This window comes from Crotalus tigris, unplaced genomic scaffold, assembly GCF_016545835.1.
Source record: "Crotalus tigris isolate CLP2741 ecotype Arizona unplaced genomic scaffold, ASM1654583v1 scf7180000017771.5222438, whole genome shotgun sequence".
NCBI classification, from domain to species: Eukaryota; Metazoa; Chordata; class Lepidosauria; order Squamata; family Viperidae; genus Crotalus; species Crotalus tigris.
Genome location: NW_024096622.1, coordinates 4526031 through 4547001, shown reverse-complemented (window position 1 = coordinate 4547001; position 20971 = coordinate 4526031). Strand labels below are relative to the sequence as shown.

General features: G+C 36.3%; 1 protein-coding gene across 7 annotated transcripts in view; it reads left to right on the top strand.

Annotated features, from left to right (window-relative positions):
• The window catches only part of CDC42BPA (CDC42 binding protein kinase alpha), a 154519-nt gene that overhangs the window by 124717 nt on the left and 8831 nt on the right, over window positions 1-20971 (top strand). For all 7 annotated transcript variants that reach the window (XM_039341746.1, XM_039341747.1, XM_039341750.1 and 4 more), the window contains 11 exons: window positions 50-130; window positions 1390-1495; window positions 3424-3560; window positions 4889-5028; window positions 10249-10330; window positions 12069-12285; window positions 14435-14497; window positions 15866-16459; window positions 17742-17839; window positions 18512-18596; window positions 20318-20441. In XM_039341746.1, coding sequence (XP_039197680.1) covers window positions 50-130; window positions 1390-1495; window positions 3424-3560; window positions 4889-5028; window positions 10249-10330; window positions 12069-12285; window positions 14435-14497; window positions 15866-16459; window positions 17742-17839; window positions 18512-18596; window positions 20318-20441 — 1727 coding nt within the window. The remainder of the gene's footprint in view (window positions 1-49; window positions 131-1389; window positions 1496-3423; window positions 3561-4888; window positions 5029-10248; window positions 10331-12068; window positions 12286-14434; window positions 14498-15865; window positions 16460-17741; window positions 17840-18511; window positions 18597-20317; window positions 20442-20971) is intronic.

The following is a 20971-nucleotide window of genomic DNA, read 5'->3' as shown; positions in this document are numbered from 1 at the left end:
GGGGCGATTAATATTAATATAAATTAATGTTCACCATATATGTGTTCAGGTTTCAGATCATCCTCTGCGTCCAGTTCAGACACCATCCATGAGATCACCATATAGTGGTTCAGGACTCTCTGTGCCAAAGGTACTCAATCATATATTCCAATTAGAAGCTATGCTAAAATCTTAGGCTATTCTTATATAGGTCGTCATTCACGTATGACCACAGTTGAGTTTGGAATATTGGTCATAAATCGTTGCCGTCATAAGTTGAGTCCACATGACTGGACTTGATGTTTTAACCATTTGTACAACAGTAATTAAGCAAGTCAGCACAGTAATTAAGTAAATCATATATCATTAAGCATATCATGTGGTTGTAATTCCAAATCCAGCTTATCCAACGGACATTTTTGTCAGAAAATAGCAAAAACTATTGTAAAATATGATCGTGTGACCAAGCACTCAAAATATGACTATGTGACTTTGGGAGCAATGTGGTAGTCATAACTTTGAGGACATAACTTTTTCAGAGTCAGTCATAATTTTGAAGTTTCGTTAAGCAATCAGTAGTCAAGGATTACCTGTGTCTACTTAGTTGATCCTCTATCATTTACTTATGAATAAGGATGCTGTTGTTAGTATCAGTAAGAACTAAACCCACTTTGGAAGAAACAATTCTACATGTTATAAGTGTTCAAATATTTAAAAAGCAAGAGAGGTCAAGTCCAACTTAGACAGCATTTATTTCCTTATACTAAATTTGAAAAAACTCGCTGTGTGCTGGACTAAATGTTATGAAAGGAAACAGATTATATATTTCTTTTGTCACATGTACGTGATTTCTACTTCATTACAGAAATGTAGTAACTTATTCTCTGTTTGGGAAGCATTACAAGGAAGCAGAATGTGTTACTGATCATCAAATGGTCTTGAAAGCTAAAGGAAAAAAACCACATTTGTTTCTGCATAGTTTAATAATAAATAATCTACCAATGAGTTTTGTGGTGCATTAGATATTACTTTGCTGTGAAAAAAAGAAATATAAAACACAAGGTAACTGTTTTACCTGTTCCTTTTTTGGATATTGGTCCACTAATTTTGATCATTTATTTAATTCCTTAGACTGTATCTATCAAACACATAAGATGTAAAACTATTATAAAGTTACATACCTAACTTAATAGTATCCTATAGGGTGATGATTCTGTTCTCTGAATGGAACTGGTTATGATTAAACAAGTGTAAGATATAGGAATGGCTTGAAAATTATAAAACTGAAAAATAAACTCTGATTTTTTTAGAGCAACAAAATTTAACTATTTATATAATATGCGCCAATTTAAAAATGATTTTTATTATCAAAGTTCTGTCACCTAATCAGTACTTCTATTTGTTTTACAGCCTAAGGCCCATCAGTTTGTAGTAAAATCCTTTAATACCCCTACCAAATGCAATCAGTGCACATCATTGATGGTTGGGTTAATAAGACAGGGCTGTACCTGTGAAGGTAAGGTCTGGTATCTGTTTGATTTTACAAATAATTCTATTTATTATATGTTACATGTAATTACATGTTAATGCCATTTTTCTAACTGTGTTACACACTTGTGGCAAAAAAAAGCGAAGAACAGCTATATATTTTAATTACCTTTTAAAGATTCAGGGACAACTTTCCTTAGCTTAGTATAATACAGTGGTTCTCAACCTGTGGGTCGGGACCCCATTTGGGGTCGAACGACTATTTCACGGGGGTCGCCAAACAAGGCTGTCCGCCATTTTTTTCCCCTTTTCTTTGGCCACGCCCCTGGCACCCGGTGATGTATAAGTGGTTGGGGGTCGCCACAACATGGGGAACTGTATTATGGGGTCGCGGCATTAGAAAGGTTGAGAACCACTGGTATAATACAATATAGTTGAATATGTCATAATACTGTTTTAGATTGGTGATTGCAATAAGTGATACTGAGACAACCAGTGAACTGTAACACCACATTGAATGGTCCTTGGTTCCAGTAATGAAATATTTTTAAAAAGTGTAGAGAAAAATCTGAGCATCTGTTTTGTTGGCTTCAGCATTGAGAGGGTTTTATGGTTGCTGAATCTTGTCTAAAACAAGGCCTTTCAGTAAACGAGCAGCTGGTCAGCAGAGAGAAATCAAGTGAAAACAGACTAACTTTCCCTGTGTAGCAATCTCAGTTGTAGTCAAACCATTAGAAGCTTGAAGAATATGATTATATGTATGAAGATGCATATGTTTATAGGACAGAAATGTTTATCAACCTGATTAGGACTTAGAAATTTCATATGTTGCTGTACTGCAACATAGGTGAGAAGGTAGGCTATTCATTTTATCAAACTGAACAAAATATTTTTATAATGAACTTTTTTTTATGGATGTTCATTTTAGCTCAAGAGAGTAGAGCTGATAAGAGTGATGTGGAAGATATATATGAAACAACATCTAACTCTTTTAAAAAGTAATTTTTGAACAAAAATTCAATAGAATAGAATAATAGAGTTGGAAGGGACCTTGGAGGTCTTCTAGTCCAACCTTCTGCTCAGGCAGGAAACCCTATACCAGGCATGTCAAACTGCTGGCCCATGGGCCAGATGTGTCACACCAAAACCACGCCCACCCCATTGCCGGCACTGGGGAAAAAGTCGTGATATGTCGCGTGACGTCACATGATGTCACGAGTTTGACATGCCTGCCCTATACCATTTCAGACACATGGTTGTCCAATCTCTTCTTAAAAACTTCCAGTGTTGGAGCATTCACAAGGCAAGTTGTTCCACTGGAAGCAAGTTGTTGCACTGATTAATTGTTGTAAATGTCATGAAATTTCTTCTTAGTTTTAGGTTGCTTTTCTCCTTAATTAGTTTCCATCCATGGCTTCTTGTCCTGCCCTTACGTGCTTTGGAGAATAGCTTGACTCCCTCTTATTTGGGCAAACCCTGAGATATTGGAACACTGCTATCACGTCACACCTAGTCCTTCTTCTCATTAAACTAGACATACCCAATTAATCAGACAATAGTTTTATATTAATTTCCTATTTAAATTCCTAATCTGCACTTTATAAATTAGCAATTTCAATGTTGCAAAAGTATAAACCTTCATCAGAACATATATCTTTGGAACTTCTGTGAAATGACTCATTTCAGTTGTATATAACTATAGTTTTAATAGTCCAGAAGGTATTAGTATAGTGAGTGTGAATGTATTCGTTGGGAAATAGTACTCTACTACATGTTTATCTATAGCAAATCTCCCTTCTCTGAGTTAGCATATAATAGGCACATAGTTCCATTGGCCAAGAAAAATTGATGATGATATTTGTGTTTATTACTGATTTTCATATTATTAAAATAAGTATTACACAGTCAACAAAGATAGATGTACATTTTAATTACAAATACTGTCTTTCCTCCCAGTCTGTGGATTTTCATGCCATGTGACCTGTGCAGACAAAGCACCAGCAGTATGTCCCATCCCACCTGAACAGACAAAAGGTCCTCTAGGGATTGATCCACAGAAAGGAATAGGAACTGCTTATGAAGGGCATGTCCGAGTAAGTCTAAGAAGACCTGTGTTGTTGGTTTATGTTTACCATTGATATTCATTTTTCTCTGTGTGTGTCTATCTCTCTTAAATGGAAATTTCTTATCATTTTTACAACAAAAGTGTGAGTGTTTGCGTTTGTGTGTATGTGTGTATACATACAATATGTGTGTGTATGTATATACATACAAACACACACAAAGTAAACCGCAAAATGTCTGCTACTGTTTCAGAGAAAAAGCTAGGCGTTGGTAGTTTTCAGTGCACTTCCATACTGTCATTGGTATTGCAATTTTGTACTAGTGTGCTAATATCTATCCTGCTATACTCCATTATCCTATGAAGGTGGCCAGTGCTCCCTTCCTCTGGCTAGTGGAAGGGCATAAAAAATGTAACCAGCTAATACCCTAAATATATGGAGATTCTCAGTCATTCAGGTCATAGTTATCCCAAAGGTGCTTTTTTCACTAGCCAACTGGATTGTCTTGTTTTTCTTTGAAGATATTTCACTTCATATTCAAGAAGTTTCTTTAGCTCTGACTGGATGGTGGGGAATGGAAGGATTTATACTCCTTGCACACAGCTGGTCATTTGCATTCTTTTAGAGGGTTGTTGAGGCCACCTGGAGGTTTATCTGGGTCATCAGGGTCACTTGAGTAGTGCAAATGGGTATGGAACCTTCTTGGAACTGCTGAAAGGACTGTGTTGTAGATTGAAGATAAATGCATATCCCCCCCCCCCACTCTGTTGAGAGAGGGCTTGCCTCATGAAAAAACATGTTTGGGATAATATTCCAAACACACGCTGATTAATCTCATGTTTACTTTTCTCCATGAGAGAAAAGAAAGGGGGGGGAGATTACACTGTATGGTTACTAAAGATGGTGCCCCCCAGAGTGACGGGAGAAGACATGAACTGGGGCACAACTCCAAGGTGCCTTAGCTGCAGAACACAATAAGAAATCCCAAGAAATGGGACAAAGTACGGACTCTTGCCAGTGAGAACCACCTGCCCTATACTTCCAGAAGAAATGCTACAATATTTTCAATGCTCCTAGAGCCATTGCTTTGTGGGAAATTGGAACTAGCATTGATCTTAGATCGCTGCAATCTTGCATGTAGAAGAGGCATCAGCTTCTTCACTGCTCTATTTGAAGGAAGACATGACAGTTGACTAAGCTTATTTTTACAGTATAAATGCATATCCGATTGACTTGCTGAATGGTTTCTTGTATAAATGTTGAAAGTACATTTTGCATATTATGCTTAGGTGTTAAAATTGTTTGCCTGTTTTGATTTTTTGCATTTAATTAAATTAATGTCATTAATTTCTTTTTAGATCCCTAAGCCAGCTGGAGTGAAGAAAGGCTGGCAGAGAGCCCTGGCTGTTGTCTGTGACTTCAAGCTCTTCCTTTATGATATAGCAGAAGGAAAAGCATCCCAGCCCAGTGTGGTAGTTAGTCAAGTTCTTGATATGAGGTAGGAATGGCATGCTTTAATACCAAAGGCAGCAAGTGCTTCTCTTTTGAGTCTCTGCTGGTATGAATAAGATAAAAGTCAGCCATTTTCCTATAGCCTATCTTTTTTTGATAAGCTGTACTTAAGAGAACATCAGCAGTAGCTGTGGTATAATATGGAACTATTATTGAGCTTTAAATAACTGAAGTTTTAAAATGATAGTGATTGTTGTTTCAGGTAAAGAATCATATTTCTCTTTAAATGGATTTATTATTAGTGTATATTCACAATTGGCCAGTAGGACTTCTTTTTAAACACTTACTAATTGCACCTAGATAAAGTAGTGCTTAAAAGTTTGTTAACCTTTTTGAAATTTCAGTATTTCTGCATAAGTATGATCTAAAACAGGGATTAATTTCATTGAGGGCCGCATCAGCATTGCGGTTGTCCTTGGGGGGCCGGGTAGGTATGGCCAGGGTGGGCACGGCCTACTGGGTGGGCATGGCTGGAGTGGGTGTGGCCTACTGGGTGGGCATGGCCAGCTCTACATCGTTCACGTCAAGGGTGCCAGTGGGGGCCTGGGCAGGAGTGGGACAGATCTAAGGGTCTCTGGCAGAAGGGGGTGGGACCAGGGCAAGTTCCAAAGCATGGTCCACTGGAAGAGCCTGCCAAAACCCCTCCCCCGGAGCCCATCAAGCTGGATATGTGAAGTAGGCAAGGGCCATTTGCTGGCCACTTCCAAGCAATGGTGCATTTCTTCATTCCTCACAAAGGGTGACACCTCCCCAGCATGCACCCAGGGGACGGGGCCGATGCAGCAGGGGCTGGTTCCTCGCTGTCTCCAGATGGCCTTGTGGAGCTAAGACTGAATGTGTTTCAGTATAGATGGCCACAAAATTGTATATTGGCTCCTGACCGGCCTGGGCCGGGGCCAAGGCAGCAGGGTCCATTCCCTCACTGTTTCCAGGATGGCTTCGCAGGCCACATGAAACCATGTCACGGGCCGCATCCGGCCCCCGGGCCTGGTGTTTGACATGTCTGACCTAAAGTATGACCTGTTCTCCACAAATCCAAAAACTAGAAAAAGAGAACCCAATTAAGCAAATGAGTCGAAAATATTATTCTTGTTCATTGGTTTATTGTGAAAATGATCTAAAGCTCCATATTTATGTGTGGGAAAAGATGTAAACTTTTGCTTTTAGTAACTGATGTGTCACCCTTGGCCAGCAATAATTTCAGCTAAATGTTTCTGATAACTGTTGATCAATAGAAGAGAATATACTGTTGGTAACTCAAGGTTGAATTATGGAGTCGGTGATCTTTGAGCTTAGTTCTTTGTTTTCAGATGGTTTATTACCTGACTAGCTAACTGGTGGGCACTGATTCAGGGCATCATTTGTGCATCAACATCTGTAAGCAAACAACGAAGTTCAGAGAGCGCCATAGACCACATAAGTGTCGATTTTTTGTGCATATTTGTTTGAAAAAAATTAAGCCCATTTCTCCTGTTAGAGGATTTAGTGTGCTTTCTCTCATGCACTGCCTTCTTTAGGACCTTCTACAACATTCCTGCAGAATTAAGGTCAGGACTTGGACTTGGCCATTACAAAACATTAAATTTCTTCTGCTTTAAACCATTCTTTGTTTGTATGACTTGTATGTTTTAGATCATTTTGCTGCATGACTGACTTTCTCTTGAACTTCAATTCATGGACAGATATTCTGATATTTTCCTGGCACAATTAAGAACTCAGAGGTCCATGGGAAGTCATCCTGTCCAGAGGCAGCAAAACAGGCTCAAATCATGATATTGCCACTACCATAATTTTTTTAGATATGCTGGAATGCAGTGTTTGCCTTTCGCCAAATGAATCAGTTTATATTTTACTTATATATTAATAAAAGTTACATCAACCTACTATTTTAACATTTAATATATTATAAAACATACTATATTACTTAAATCTCATTATCTTTCTTGTTATAAGGCCCCTTTATGTTCAAACTTCTCTGTTCTTTTAGCCATATTCAAACAAATGTTTATTCACATAATAGTCCATCTGGTAGGACGAGTCAAATCTCTTGTATCGATCTCTGATTTTTTTTTTGCCAAGTAATTTTCCAAGTTGATGTAATCTGCTTACCCAACAGTTCCTGTATTTTTGCAAATGTTGTTGGGAATACAAAAGATGAAGTAAGTAAGATAAATTCTTTCTATCCCCCAAACTTTAATAGCTCTCCTAATAATTCCATTTTTCTTGTTGTATCAGAACCTTATAGATTTTTTCCTGTTTGTGTCAAATTGTAATTCTTTTCCTTTGTTATTTCATCAGTTTAATCATACTCTTCTAGTTTGTAATCTGCTGTCTGATTTGTTTGTTCCTTTGTTGTTATTTCCTGGGTATTTTTTAATTGTAGATTTAGATTGGAAATATGCATATTTAAATCCTCAAAGTTGTTTCAAATTTTGTTGTGGTTTGAATCTATTGTCATTTGTATTTGTCCTAACATTACATATATTTCTTCTGGGAAAGTATTTATCTTGCCTTGAAGTATTGCTTCTGGAGGCCCTTGATTTTCTATGCTAAGTCCTTCAGGAGAAAATATTGGATGTGGCATCCTGTCATTTTTTGATACATATGTGATATCCATGTTGTCTTCCCCCTTCAAATAATCTTTCATCAAAGTTTCAATTCAAAAGTCAATTTATCAGTCAGTAAAAATTACAGATTCAGTATATTAAGCCGCTTTAAATCCTGCAAATTCTCCTCTAAAAGATTAGCCAAAAAGCCAAAGTTTTGTTTTTTTTACCATAAACAGTTCTGAGGTTTAAGCAACAGACCAGGTGTTGTTTTTTTCTTTCAAACACTTTTTAATCGTATAGCTGGCTCTTCCTTTGTTCCCAGCTGTCTTCGAGGTTATTTGCAATTCAAAGGAACAACTTTTTCTGGGCATTCTGCCAATTTCTGATTCCTTATTGTTAGTGTTCTATTCTTTGATTCTCCACTAGGTGTCAGCAGTTATTCCTTTTTTCAGTTTTTCTTTCCATCAAAAAGTTATTTTTGTTAGATATTTTTATAAATTCATCATAATTTTTTTAGGGTATAATCTTGACAGTTTTTTAGTTCCTAGATTTGTCCAAACTTAAATATTTTAAATCAAATTTTAGTATATGTCTTTCAACCTTTTATGTTAATTTGCCACTTCCGTCTGTAAGGGAATAGGGATATAATCCTCTCCCTTCACTTCTGGAGGTTTTCTTGCCTTGGGGATCTTTCCAAGGATTTAAATAGTAGATAGAAGAAAGAAGATCAGTACTCTCACCAATTCCAAGCACGCTGTTCAACGATGTTTAAATCTGTGCTCTGGGACTTCGGCTGCAAGCAGCTTGGGCTAGATGCTGATCTCACGTTAGCCTTTCTCCTGTCGGGTTCAGAGGGCTTTCCCCGGATCAAATGAAGCTGTTGCCGTCGCTTCATGATCGACGGGGTGCCCATCCTTCACAGTCACCTCTCCGGGGCAACTTTGGACCCATCTAGGGTCCCCCCAGCAGGAAGAAACTTGCCGTGGGGAGCAGAGGTCCGCTGTCACGTGGCCATGCACTGCAGATGCAAAAACCGGAAGTCTCCAAATGTAATGCTTTTCATTCAGGCTTCAAAATTTTATTTTGATCTCATCTGCCCACAAAACATACTTCTAATATCTTTCTGGCTTATCCAATGTTATTTTGCACATTGCGTAGGGGCTGCAATGTTCTTTCATAAAAGTAGTGACTTTGTCCTTGCAATCCTTCCATGTATACCATTGTTGTTCATTGTTCTCCTGATAGTGGGCTCCTGTCCTCTGACATTCGCAAATGCAAGATAGGCTTTTAGTTCCTTAGACGTTACCCTGGTGTGATTTTGGTTGGTTGATCACTCCTGAGAGGGTTGAATTGGCTTCATTTGTGCATAATCTGCCTGATAATGGACTAGTGGGTTTTAACTCCTTGTAATAGTTTTGTAACCTTTTCCAACCTGGTGAGCATCAACAACTGTTTTTCAGAGGTCGTCAGAAATCTCCTTTGTTTGAGCAATAACACACATTTCCGCATAGCTGAATTGTGAAGTTCAGACTTTGGTAGCAAACACCCAGAATTTTTTTTATTTAAATAAGGCAGCACCCACCACCCTCACACCTGTCATCCTATTAACTGAAACACCTGATTCTAATTTTCTTTTCAAATGAACTGATAATCCTAAAGATTCACATACTTTTGCCACAACAACTATGTCACTTTCTACAATAAGTAAATGAATAAGTACATATTTCTTGATTCCTTTGTTTAATTGGGTTTTTTGTATCTACTTTTAGATGTTATGTGGAGAACAGATCCCATTTTAGGTCAATGGGCAGCTATACAAATATGATGAATAAATAAATAATAAATAAAATTCCAAAGACTTAAAAACTTTTAGTTGTTATAGAATTATTGCAAATAAAATTTCAGAGTGAGAGCTCAAGTATCTTCAAGATAATAAAATTGACTATATGGCCTTCAGTGATGGGGATATTATAGCAATATTATTTTGAAATTTTCTTTCAAATGTAGTAAATAAAAGTTTATCAGTTTTCTATTGTGACATTTCTAGCGGAGCTATTGATCTATCTTTCACTCTTATATTTTACCCCCTTATAACAATTTAACAAATAGACAGCAAACATTTATATGAAGAAATTATTTGCTACAAATATTGATCTGAAAATAATATAGGTTTATGGCAAGCTAAATATAAAATATCATTACAGCTCTATGTTGTGCTGATATGACTTTCCTCTTGAATAGGGGCTTTTAATTGAGGTCCATGGATTGCTTGGAGGTCTGTGGATTGATTTCAGGCAGTCTGTGATATTGGATCAGAAAAACAAATACATTTTTATTTTTACTAATTTCTACTTGTCTTATTATTAAGTTAATGAATTATTAAAGACTATATGTTATATATTTATCATTTTGAATATTTTGATAACTGTATTTGAGCATAATCAATTTCCTTTATAAAACAATCTGTATTGTGTGTTTTATTTTATAATTTGAATACATTTTTCTGGAAAGTCCATATACTTTGAGAGTCAGTTTTGCCTGACTTTCAAAGAAGTTCATTACACAGGGGTTAAGAAAGCCTGCTCTGAATGTGATTAGTTACTGTTCAAATATTATAATTTCTTACTGGTGGATTAAAAAAAATGTCTTTATAACAGGGATGAAGAATTCTCAGTGTGTTCTGTGCTGGCTTCTGATGTCATCCATGCAAACCGAAAAGATATTCCCTGTATTTTTAGGGTAAGTAATACCCTAATACAATTGCAACACAAATTAGAAAATTAATTGTTCTTATATTCATTTTTTAAAAATTAATGGACATTTCTCTATTTGTTAGTCAGTGTGGTTTTTGTGGATTCCTTTGAAATTTCATATTTTTATTCAAGCTTTATATTTTAAAATATAGGAATATCAACAAAGTCTGATTTTAATCCTCCAGAAATGATGCAATTAATTTAATTAGCCTTCACAGTTTTTTAAAAAATGCTATACAGATCGTTCTTGACGTACGACAGGACACTTAACAAATGTTTAAAGTTACAATAGATACCCCAGAATTACATAGGACCCTGTTTCAAAGTTACAACTACTGCAGCATCCCTGCAATCATTTGTCCTTATGACCAACCACAGGATGCTGCAGCACCCCCATCTGTCTACCCCCATCCCACCCCACTATGATCCCACAATTTGTGGTCCTGCTCGCCTCACACCTATCACCTAGCACACTTACTTTCTGAAATTCATGTTGGTGAAGAATGGCAGGCCCCCTATCCCTGGCTGTGTGCAGGTAACCATCATTTTGTCTCATTTGCTTGTGGGCTGGGACAAAATGGTAGCCACCAGACAAACTGCTTTGTTTTGCTGCCTTAGCAAGGTCTCCACAGTGCTGCAGAAGCTTCTGAATGCTGCAGATAACTTCTGCAGTGCTATGTAGACCCTGTTTAAGCAGCATAATGAAACAGTTTGTCCCTTGGCTGCATGGCTGAATATGGCCGCCATTTTGTCCTCCTTACTTGTGGACAGGGACAAAATGATGATTGCCAGACAAACTGCTTCATTTTGCTGCCTTAATGAAATCTATACAGCACTGCAGAAGCTTCCTAATGCTGCAGAAAGCTTCTACAGCGCTGTGCAGGTCTTGTTAAGGCAGTAAACAAAGCAATTTGTCCCCAGCCTTTGTGATAGTAACTCAAATGCAGCTGCTATTTTGTGGATAGGACAAAATGGCGGCCACTTCCGGAACCACACCATGCAGCTGCACAAAGGAGCAATCCATTTCACTTCTCTGGAAGGACTCAGAACTCTTCAAAGGAAGAGTTTGGCCTGATGGGGTGGGAATCATGCAAAGGCATGAGGGGACCTTGTGGAAGTAGAAAAAGCCCATGAGATAGGAAGCAGAGCACAAGCATCTCAGGGGTGGGAGAGGCCTTGGGGGGGAGAAAGGCAAGGCAGATCTCCCCCACCTGAGGCACCCTGTTCTCCACTTAACAACCATTTATTTAATGATTTATTAGGGAGAGCAGACATGTGGAGGTTGTTAGGTGAGACGCTTCACCTAACTACCATTGCAACATCTGACTATAATGGGCAAGCTCCATTACGATCATATCTCAAGAACTATCAGTATACAAGCTAATATTTATATTTTTAAAATCAGATTTTATTCATAGTTTTATCCTGTCCATTTTGTCTTCATTACAGTTCTTTTACAGAAACTGATACAGCTTCATCACTGGGTAAACAGTGATTTGAACTGGGGTCATTCACTATGCATTTTTTTTGATGCCTCACTAACTTTCATTGGTCTTTTGTAATTTATATTTGATGTTGACTTCTTAATTTATTTACTACAAAATAGTTACATTGAGGGTATCTTTTGAATACATTGAATAAATGTATTTATTCAATAAATAAATGACATTGTTATTTATCAAAGAATCTCACTTTTTAGTTACATGTATCTATAACATTTCCAGGTTTCAGCTTCTCAGCTATTAGCATCAAGTAATAAGTGTTCAGTCCTGATCCTAGCTGACAGTGAAAATGAAAAGAGTAAATGGGTAGGAGTCTTAAATGAATTACATCGGATCTTAAAGAAGAATAAGCTCAAAGATCGCTCAGTCTACGCTCCCAAAGAAGCATATGATAGTACCTTACCCCTTATTAAAACTAGCCAAGCAGCAGCAATTATAGGTATGTATTTTTAAAGACATTTTACAGATTTCTTATTTTAACTATGAAGTGTTAATTCATACTGGAATTTTGAAGCAATGTACCACATTTGCCTGGCAGGAATTTGCCTCTGAATTTAAGAAACAATTGGAGAAAATTGTAAACACAAAAATAAAGTTAATCTAGAATTACTAAATCCAGTGAAATCTGCCTCTCCCCCTAACAAATGTCATACAAACTCAATCTGTACTCACACACACACACATAGATCTTCCACAAGTCTTGTTCTAAAAAAGGAAAGGGCAAGGGCAAAAAAGTAAATCCATATTAATTGAATGAATAACTAATACTGTAGTACCTTGGCACTCAGGTTTAATTGGTTCTGGGAGGTGCCGTGAGTACCAAAAACAATAAGTACCAAACAAATTTTTCCCATAAGGAATAATGTAGTGAGTCACAAGGCAGCTGACACCAAGATGTTGTAGCTTGTGCATAGAATACCAAACAAATGTTGAGTACTGGACAAGTTTTTCATGTCAAAATGCGTTGAGTACCAAATTCAATGAGTTTCTAAGCCAGTGATGGCGAACCTTTTAGAGACTGAGTGCCCAAAAACTGGCCCTGCCCCCACTCCTCCCCCTGCCCTTCCCCCACCCCACCTGCCCGCAGGGCCATTCACCACCTCCAGGGCCCACCGCAGATCGCCCAGGCAGCCCAACAGCACCATTGCGGCCATGCCCTCTGCCCACGCCCCGCAGCATCAACTGTGTGCAATGGGGTGTGAGGGCAGAGTCTTGTTCACGCTGCCTGGCTGCCATGTCCTTGGCTGCGCTGCTCCGTGTGGGCCATGCTCGGGGGCGACTCTCCTCCAGGGGGATTGCTGGTGAGGAGGGGGTCACAGGAGGAGGCAAGGCTGGGGCAATGGCACATGTGCCCACAGAGACGGCTCCAAGTGCCACCTCTGGCACCTGTGCCATAGGTTTGCCACCACTGTTCTAAGCAGTTGAGTACCAAGGTATCTCTATATTAAAATTGATTGCCTGTAAAGTATCATATCTCATTTTTAAAGTTGATTTTCCATTTATGTACACAAATCATGTTTTCTGTACATTCACATGCACAGCCCTCCCTTCTTCTAGCAGGTACTGAAGGAAAAAAAGGAATGGAGATGAGCTGAGGAAAAGCAGTAAATAAAGTATTAGGAAGGGAAGCACAAGGGAAAATATAACTGTATGGATAAGAAAAACATGGATGAAGTAATTGACTAGTGAGGAAAGAAAAGTGAGAAGTTCTTTTAGGACTTTCAAAAATATTTAAATTCATCAAGCAGCATCCCTTTCAAAGTACCTGGTAATCTTCAGAGACCTTTTTACTCAGCAAATGTAAAATTATCCTCCCATTTATAAATATTTGGAGAAAAAAAACCTTGTGTTCTTTTCAGATAAATATGATAATTTAACAGCACAAGCCTTTCTCTTAATGTTATGTAAAAAGGACATAAAATATAATGTAGACACTAATAAACAAATCTATGCATATCTCTCAGAATTATATTAGGTTTGGGTCCAGGTAAATGAGCAGTCCGATGTTTTAGATTTCAATTCCTGTCGGTCCTAAGCAAGGTATCCAATAATAAAGAAGCATTGGAGCTTAAAATATTGGGGAGATACCAGGTTACCAGTCCATATAGACTAAATGGCCAAGATAACATATCATCTAACGGAAAACTGGTAGTTTATGGAGTGGAATAATGATAAAGATGATGAGAGGTATTGTGAATTACAAAACTATTTAATATGATAAAAAAATGGAAAGCAAAATGGAAAATAATTTATGAGTCAAATAAATTCTAAAATTTTGGAAATAATATTTTTCTTTGATTTGTAAATGTGTTACACTAGTTAAAAGTGTGCATTAATTTTCTTTAGGCATTTTTAACCTTTCACCTACTTTGAATTTTGAACATTTATGTTGTTTAGTTATTACAGGAATCCCAGAGATATTTTTTTTTCATTTTTATTTAAAGGCAAAATGAAACAATTAATAGTATCATTACACTTTGTAATATTAAATTGGTTTCAACTATCTTGGTATCTGATACTTGTTTTTCCTTATACAATGTGTGTTTCAGTTATTTTTTTTTTTTCTTTTTCATTTTTAACTGTTTCAGATCATGAACGAATAGCTCTGGGGAATGAAGAAGGGTTATTTGTTGTTCATGTTACAAAGGATGGTAAGAGTATTAGATTTATATTGGAAAAGTGAAAATTCAAATAAGATGTACTTTTTATTTCATTCGGTGTGGCCTAATGGTTAAGTTGTTGAATTAATACTAGGGAGGCTCAGATTCAAGTCCACCCTCAGCAAAGGAAACCTACTCAGTGACTTTGAGAAAGTCATTTCTTTCTTATACCAAACTACCAAGTTATTACTATTGCCATAAAAAATGGAAAAGGAAGTGCCATGTACATTGCTAAGAATTTCTGCTTAAAAGATAGGGAAGATATCTAGCAAGCATTATAAATTCTCATTCTGTGATTTATAACTGAATTAAGAAATATTAACTATGCTATAGTGTTCAAATTTTCCCTGTTTCCCTCTATAGGTAGTCCTCAATTTACAACCATAATTGAGCCTGAAATTATGGTCATAATTTGTTGTGATCATAAATCGAGGCATCAAATGACTGATATTTTTGTGTTAAGCAAATCCATTCTCCCCCATGGGCATTTTTTGTGAGAAATTGACAAAAAACATTGGAAATTACAGTCATTGATCATGGGATGCTGCAAATGGCCATAAAGATGAGCCAGTTGCCAAGCTTTTCAAATGCGATCCCATCATTGTGCAGGATGTGTCGACCATAACTTCAAAAACAAATCATAAATAGCTCTGGAGATATTTGTCATAACTTCCCAAATGGTCATAAGTTGAAGACTACCTGTATTTAAAAACTCTTCAGTCTGTGATATGTCAGAAGATTGAAAGTCAATAGTTTTGCATTTATTTGTTCATTTATTCAGTATATATGACCACCCAATTCAAACATAGGGGCAGCTGACAAATATTATTGCTGTTGTTTTTTTTTAATGAGGAATGGCATGGTGAATATGAATTAGATGAAATAATTAAAAACAGAAATAAAATGTTCAAAATGCGTAGATAAAACCAAGCATAACCCATCCAATTGTATAACAACAGGCACAACCTATCTAAACATTATATGGTTTTGTTTGGCAATGGATAGATGACACAATTTTAATAGGAACTATGTAGAACACAGAAACACAGCATCCATGAGGCAGGGAAGGGAAGCAGTATAAAGAATGTAGAACTGACTCTGGGAAAAGAAGGTACAAACTTCCTTTTTGAGGACACTTGAATAGACTCCTATTCAAAGGTAATTACCCTGATAGGAAAAAAGTCAAAGGCAGACTTTTGAAAATGCAAATGGGATACAATGATTCTTAGAAGAAATTGTTAGTGGAAAAAAGCAGTTTGGAAAATAAGTTTGTAGACTCAATAAGCAAGAGGAATACTATAGATTTGAGCACACTTTTTATATTCTAAGATAATTTTTTGCCACCTTTTATTTTCACAGAGATAATTCGTGTTGGTGACAATAAGAAAGTTCATCAGATTGAGCTCATCTCAAATGAACAACTTATTGCAGTGATTTCAGGACGAAACCGTCATGTACGACTATTTCCTATGACAGCTCTGGATGGTCGAGAGATTGATTTTTATAAACTGGCAGAAACTAGAGGTTGCCAGACCATAGTTTCTGGACAAGTGCGCCATGGAGCCCTTTCTTGCCTGTGTGTAGCAATGAAAAGACAGGTCCTGTGCTATGAGTTAAATCATAGCAAAACACGCCATAAAAAGATAAAAGAAATCCAAGTAGCTGGGAATGTCCAGTGGATGGCTATCTTTAGCGAACGGCTTTTTGTTGGCTATCAGTCAGGATTCTTAAAGTACCCTTTGACTGGAGAAGGAAATCCACATAGTTTGCTTCATCCAGATGATCACACACTGTCGTTCATTACACAGCAGCCAACTGATGCTATCTGTGCTGTTGAAATCTCAAATAAAGAATACCTGCTGTGTTTTAGCAGTGTAGGGATTTATGTGGACTGTCAGGGTCGAAGATCTAGACAACAAGAACTAATGTGGCCTGCAACTCCTTCTTCTTCCTGTAAGTCTCTGCAATTACATTAATTAAGTAAAGGATTGTTTTTCCTCATGGCTTGAAGTCGTTCACAATATTTGAATAACACTGTGTAATTAATCAAGCAGTTAATAACAACAAATTGTAGGAGATGCGATACTGAAACATAAATAACTTTTTAACAATGAGCTACAACATAGATGTCAAACTCACCACATCACGTGATGTATTGTGATGTATCGCAACTTTTTTTGCATTGCTGGAGCTGGGGTGGGGGCGGCCTCCACATGATGCAACCGGCCCGTGGACCGGCAGTTTGATACTCCTGTGCTATGATAATAATCCATTTGTTGTAATATTGTGATGTTATATCTTGATCCCCCCTTTCCTTCTTACCCATGTATTTCCTCTTCATTTATTTTTTAGCACTAATATTATTTGGCAAACCATTATGACTTTCCTCCCAGAAAAGAATCATAGGTTTTGAAATAAGTCTCTAGGTTGGAGGAAGCATGATTTGCCATCCATCATGGGAATTTATTATATACTGCTTCTAGAATGAATGCAAGGAAAGTTCTATTGATATAACTAACTATAGTTACCATAGCTGAAGTTAATTACCACAGTTAAAGCTCTCAGTATAGTGATAAAAGAGCATACTTAATAAATTGCTACTAGTGATAGGTATATTCTGCTAATAGGAAGATGCTAGAAGGTGTGATATCAAGTAATGCTGCATCAGTTCTTCAAAAAATATCCATAACCTCAGAAAAATACCCCTTTGCATATGTATATCTGTATGTGTGCACATGCATGTGTTTATATGTGTATTACACATTCACGTACCAACCATTACAATTATATCAGTTTATATTAGAATTTGGTTTATTTAGTTAACTGCTCATTTCTGAATGATTACTGGTTGTACATAATTTCAATGTCTTGGAAACTGAGGTAATATTAGACTAGCAAATATATGATTAATATTTGATACTGTTTTATTTCTTAGCTATAGTTAATGGTTTATTCTTTTTCCCAAAGGCTTCATTTTAACATTCAGTGTGGCTAATCATATAATGTGAACATAGTGAGAGGCAATTGACCTACAGCTTATTTTCAACAAATATTAAAACAGATAGGTAGACACCAATAAAAAAAACTAGGCTTATTTTCAACCATAGAAAATGTACTTCTAATTTAATTACAAGTGGTATATGCTAAAAGTGATTTCCTTACCTGTCATTTTTCAACCCAATCTAACGTATGTCCGTAAGGCATTATCCAGACATATATCTGTGTTTCTTCCTAGGTTACAATGCACCATACCTCTCTGTTTATAGTGAAAATGCAGTTGATATATTCGATGTGAACTCAATGGAGTGGATTCAGACCATCCCCCTCAAGAAGGTAACTAATGAATTATACAGAAAATTAAACAGTTTGGACAGGTTATTCATAATATGAATTAAAATATATATTGAGTTCCATCTGGATTAAAATATTAAAATATTAATCTGATGAAGTAGGAACGGGGACAACCACCCACCTTCAGGTTTACAATGGAAACTAATTAGGTATGAGGCAACTACTCATCGAAGCTGCTTCAGAGTGCTTCTTTTTGTTGCAATAAAAAGAAGAGAAATGTTTCAAGCACTTGGAATTCTTAAAGAAAAGACACTCTGAACAGTACAATACATATATGTCTATTAAATATTTTTTAACATTTCATCAGAAGGAGTTTGGTACAATTTTTTTGCCTAACATTTTTTATTAAAAGAATAATTTTGTGTGAGCTGCAGCTCACTTCATCAGTGAGTGGTTAAACTGATGTAGGACTTCAGTTGGAGAGACATGGAGGTGAGAAAGGGAAGAGAAAACAAATTGGTTATGCAGATGCAGGTGACATTAGAGATAGTTTACAACTATCTTATCAGTTAACAGTTGTGATATTTCAAACCCCACCAAGGTCCTCCTGAATTTTTGCCATCATATTCATGTATGATGTATGATAGTTTATACTGTTTCACATTTTCTTCATATCTTTTTGCTTTTTTTTTTTTACACTTTACATTTTTTTAGGTACGTCCTTTGAACACAGAAGGGTCGCTAAATGTCCTAGGACTAGAAACTGTTAGATTAATTTATTTCAAAAATAAGATGGCAGGTAAGTAAAAAACAACAACTGCTATCTACATTAATTATTGTTCATTTAGACATTAATAGAATGCTGATGCACTGAATGCAATCCAAGTAGCCTTTCCTCAGAAGCATTTCAACATAAAATTTGTAAATGGTGCAGTTCCCAAGGTTTTAAATATAATTAAGAAACAAATGGGCTAGCTAATCATTTTAGGCTAAAACTTTGAAGTAGAAACCAGTTACTCCATTTAGATTTCTCATATTATTAGCACTTCAGATATAATTGAATTTTAAGTCTATTACAGGTAGTCCTTGATGATGGAGTCTGGAATTTCCATCATAAATCATGACAGTCATAAATCGAGGCACTCAAGTGACCAAACATGATTTTATGACTTTTTTTGCAGTGGTTGTTAAGCAAACTCCATGATTGTTAAACAAATCAATGTATTCCTATCAACGTTTTTGCCAGAAACCGGCAAAAAACAAACTGTAGTCGCATGACCATGGGACAATGTAACTGGCCATAAAGTTGAGCCAGTTGCCAAGAGCTCAAAATCTAATCATGTGACTGCAGAGAAATTGTGCACCTGTCTGAATTGTGGAAGCAGGTAATAAGTAGCTTTTGGCAAGTCCATAATAACTTTGAATGATTACAAGCAACTGGTCATAAGTCAAGGACTATCAGTAAATTTTGTACTGATTTTGTTACCACTGAGATTTTTAAAGAAATTACTTCCACTTCTTCAAATATGAGATATATTAATACTTCCTAAAATTATAGATCCAGATCTTTGAACTAAATAAAACTATTTTAAATGCAGTGGTTTGGATGTTTGTAGCACTGCAGAGTTCCACTCAGAATGCTTCCATTGACAAAAGGGGGCAATTATTTCAAATTCTTCCTTCTAGTAGTATTTATCTGCAACTTACTTTCAGATTAAAAATTAACTACAGATAGAGAAATAAATCATTGAGTCAGCATTGGGAATTCATGCTTCTTGTGTTTTCTTGCCGCTTCCCAATAAGTGGATGATAGGCAATGTTTCAGTCAGCATCACAGAAGTTTCAGCAGGCAAATCTGGTAGTTAAAGGCTAGGAAGGACTATTGCTTGAGTAAACTTTTCTGTCTCACAGTCTCCTAGAAAAACGTTCCTATTTCTTTTATTTTACACTCTCTAAAAATAAACATTTCTAATACCCATTTATTTTGTATAATATGCCAAATATTTTCTGTATATCACGTCTACTTTAAGCATCAAGTTTTTCTTAGAATAAATTCTGAATGCAAGATTAACTCCACAGTAGGTGCGAACACAGAAGTGGAAAGCTTTACTTTAGCCTTGTTTCAATGATAGTTCTCACCACCACCCAGTTTTGTCCATGGATCTCAGAACAAGATAAATTTGCCTCTGAACTTACTTGCTTACTTAGAGATGTACAAGTTACATACCGTAATAAACCATGTGGGTTGCAAAAAATGGTCAGTTGAAAAAAAGTCAAACATCTACATTTCTTTCAAAGACAGGATTCTCTGTATTTTTTTATTTTTCAAGCTTTTAATGAATGTTTGCAGATAAGATATAATTAGCATATGCTTAAAATCATAATCTTATACTATGTATTTATATTGTTCCATTGTTTTAGCATTAGCAGTTATCCCTAATTTAGAAAAGTTTTCTATAGTTAGCCTTCTGGAGAGGGGGGGGAAAAGTGATCCTGCTTGGATTTTTATGTTTTTCTTAGAGGGAGATGAGTTGGTGGTTCCTGAGACATCAGATAACAGTCGGAAGCAAATGGTCCGAAATATTAATAATAAACGGCGCTACTCATTCCGGGTGCCCGAGGAAGAGAGAATGCAGCAGAGAAGGTCGGTATTCAACCTGTACTTGTCTTCTGTCCATGCTTGTAGACCCTGAAGACTTGTTGTGTCCCGTCGTTGTATTTTTTGTTTGTTTGATTGATTGTTAGAAAAAAATGGATTTCTGGGCAATGCGTTGAAACATTTGTCTTTTCTGTTATATATTATGCTTTATTTATATTATGTATAACCCAATACTTAAATTTGTTTTAATTTAAATATAAATGCAAAAGAACTATTGTAAATTGGAATGCATGTCTCCAACTACTGTACATAAGTACATTTGTGTGTGCATGTGTGTATATACTGTATATATGACTGATAATAATAAAGTTTTACAAAAGAAATTTATATTGCTAATTATGAATATATTGTCCAGTTTTGATATTCTCTTTTTTGCACAGTTCCTATCTGATTCTCTGTAATATTCCCCAGTGCTCTGATGACAATTATTTTTCAAATTTTGTATAGTTTTCAGGCAGCAAAAGGGTCACCTTGGAAGATAGCATTCAGACTATTATGAAAATATTCAGAAAGGA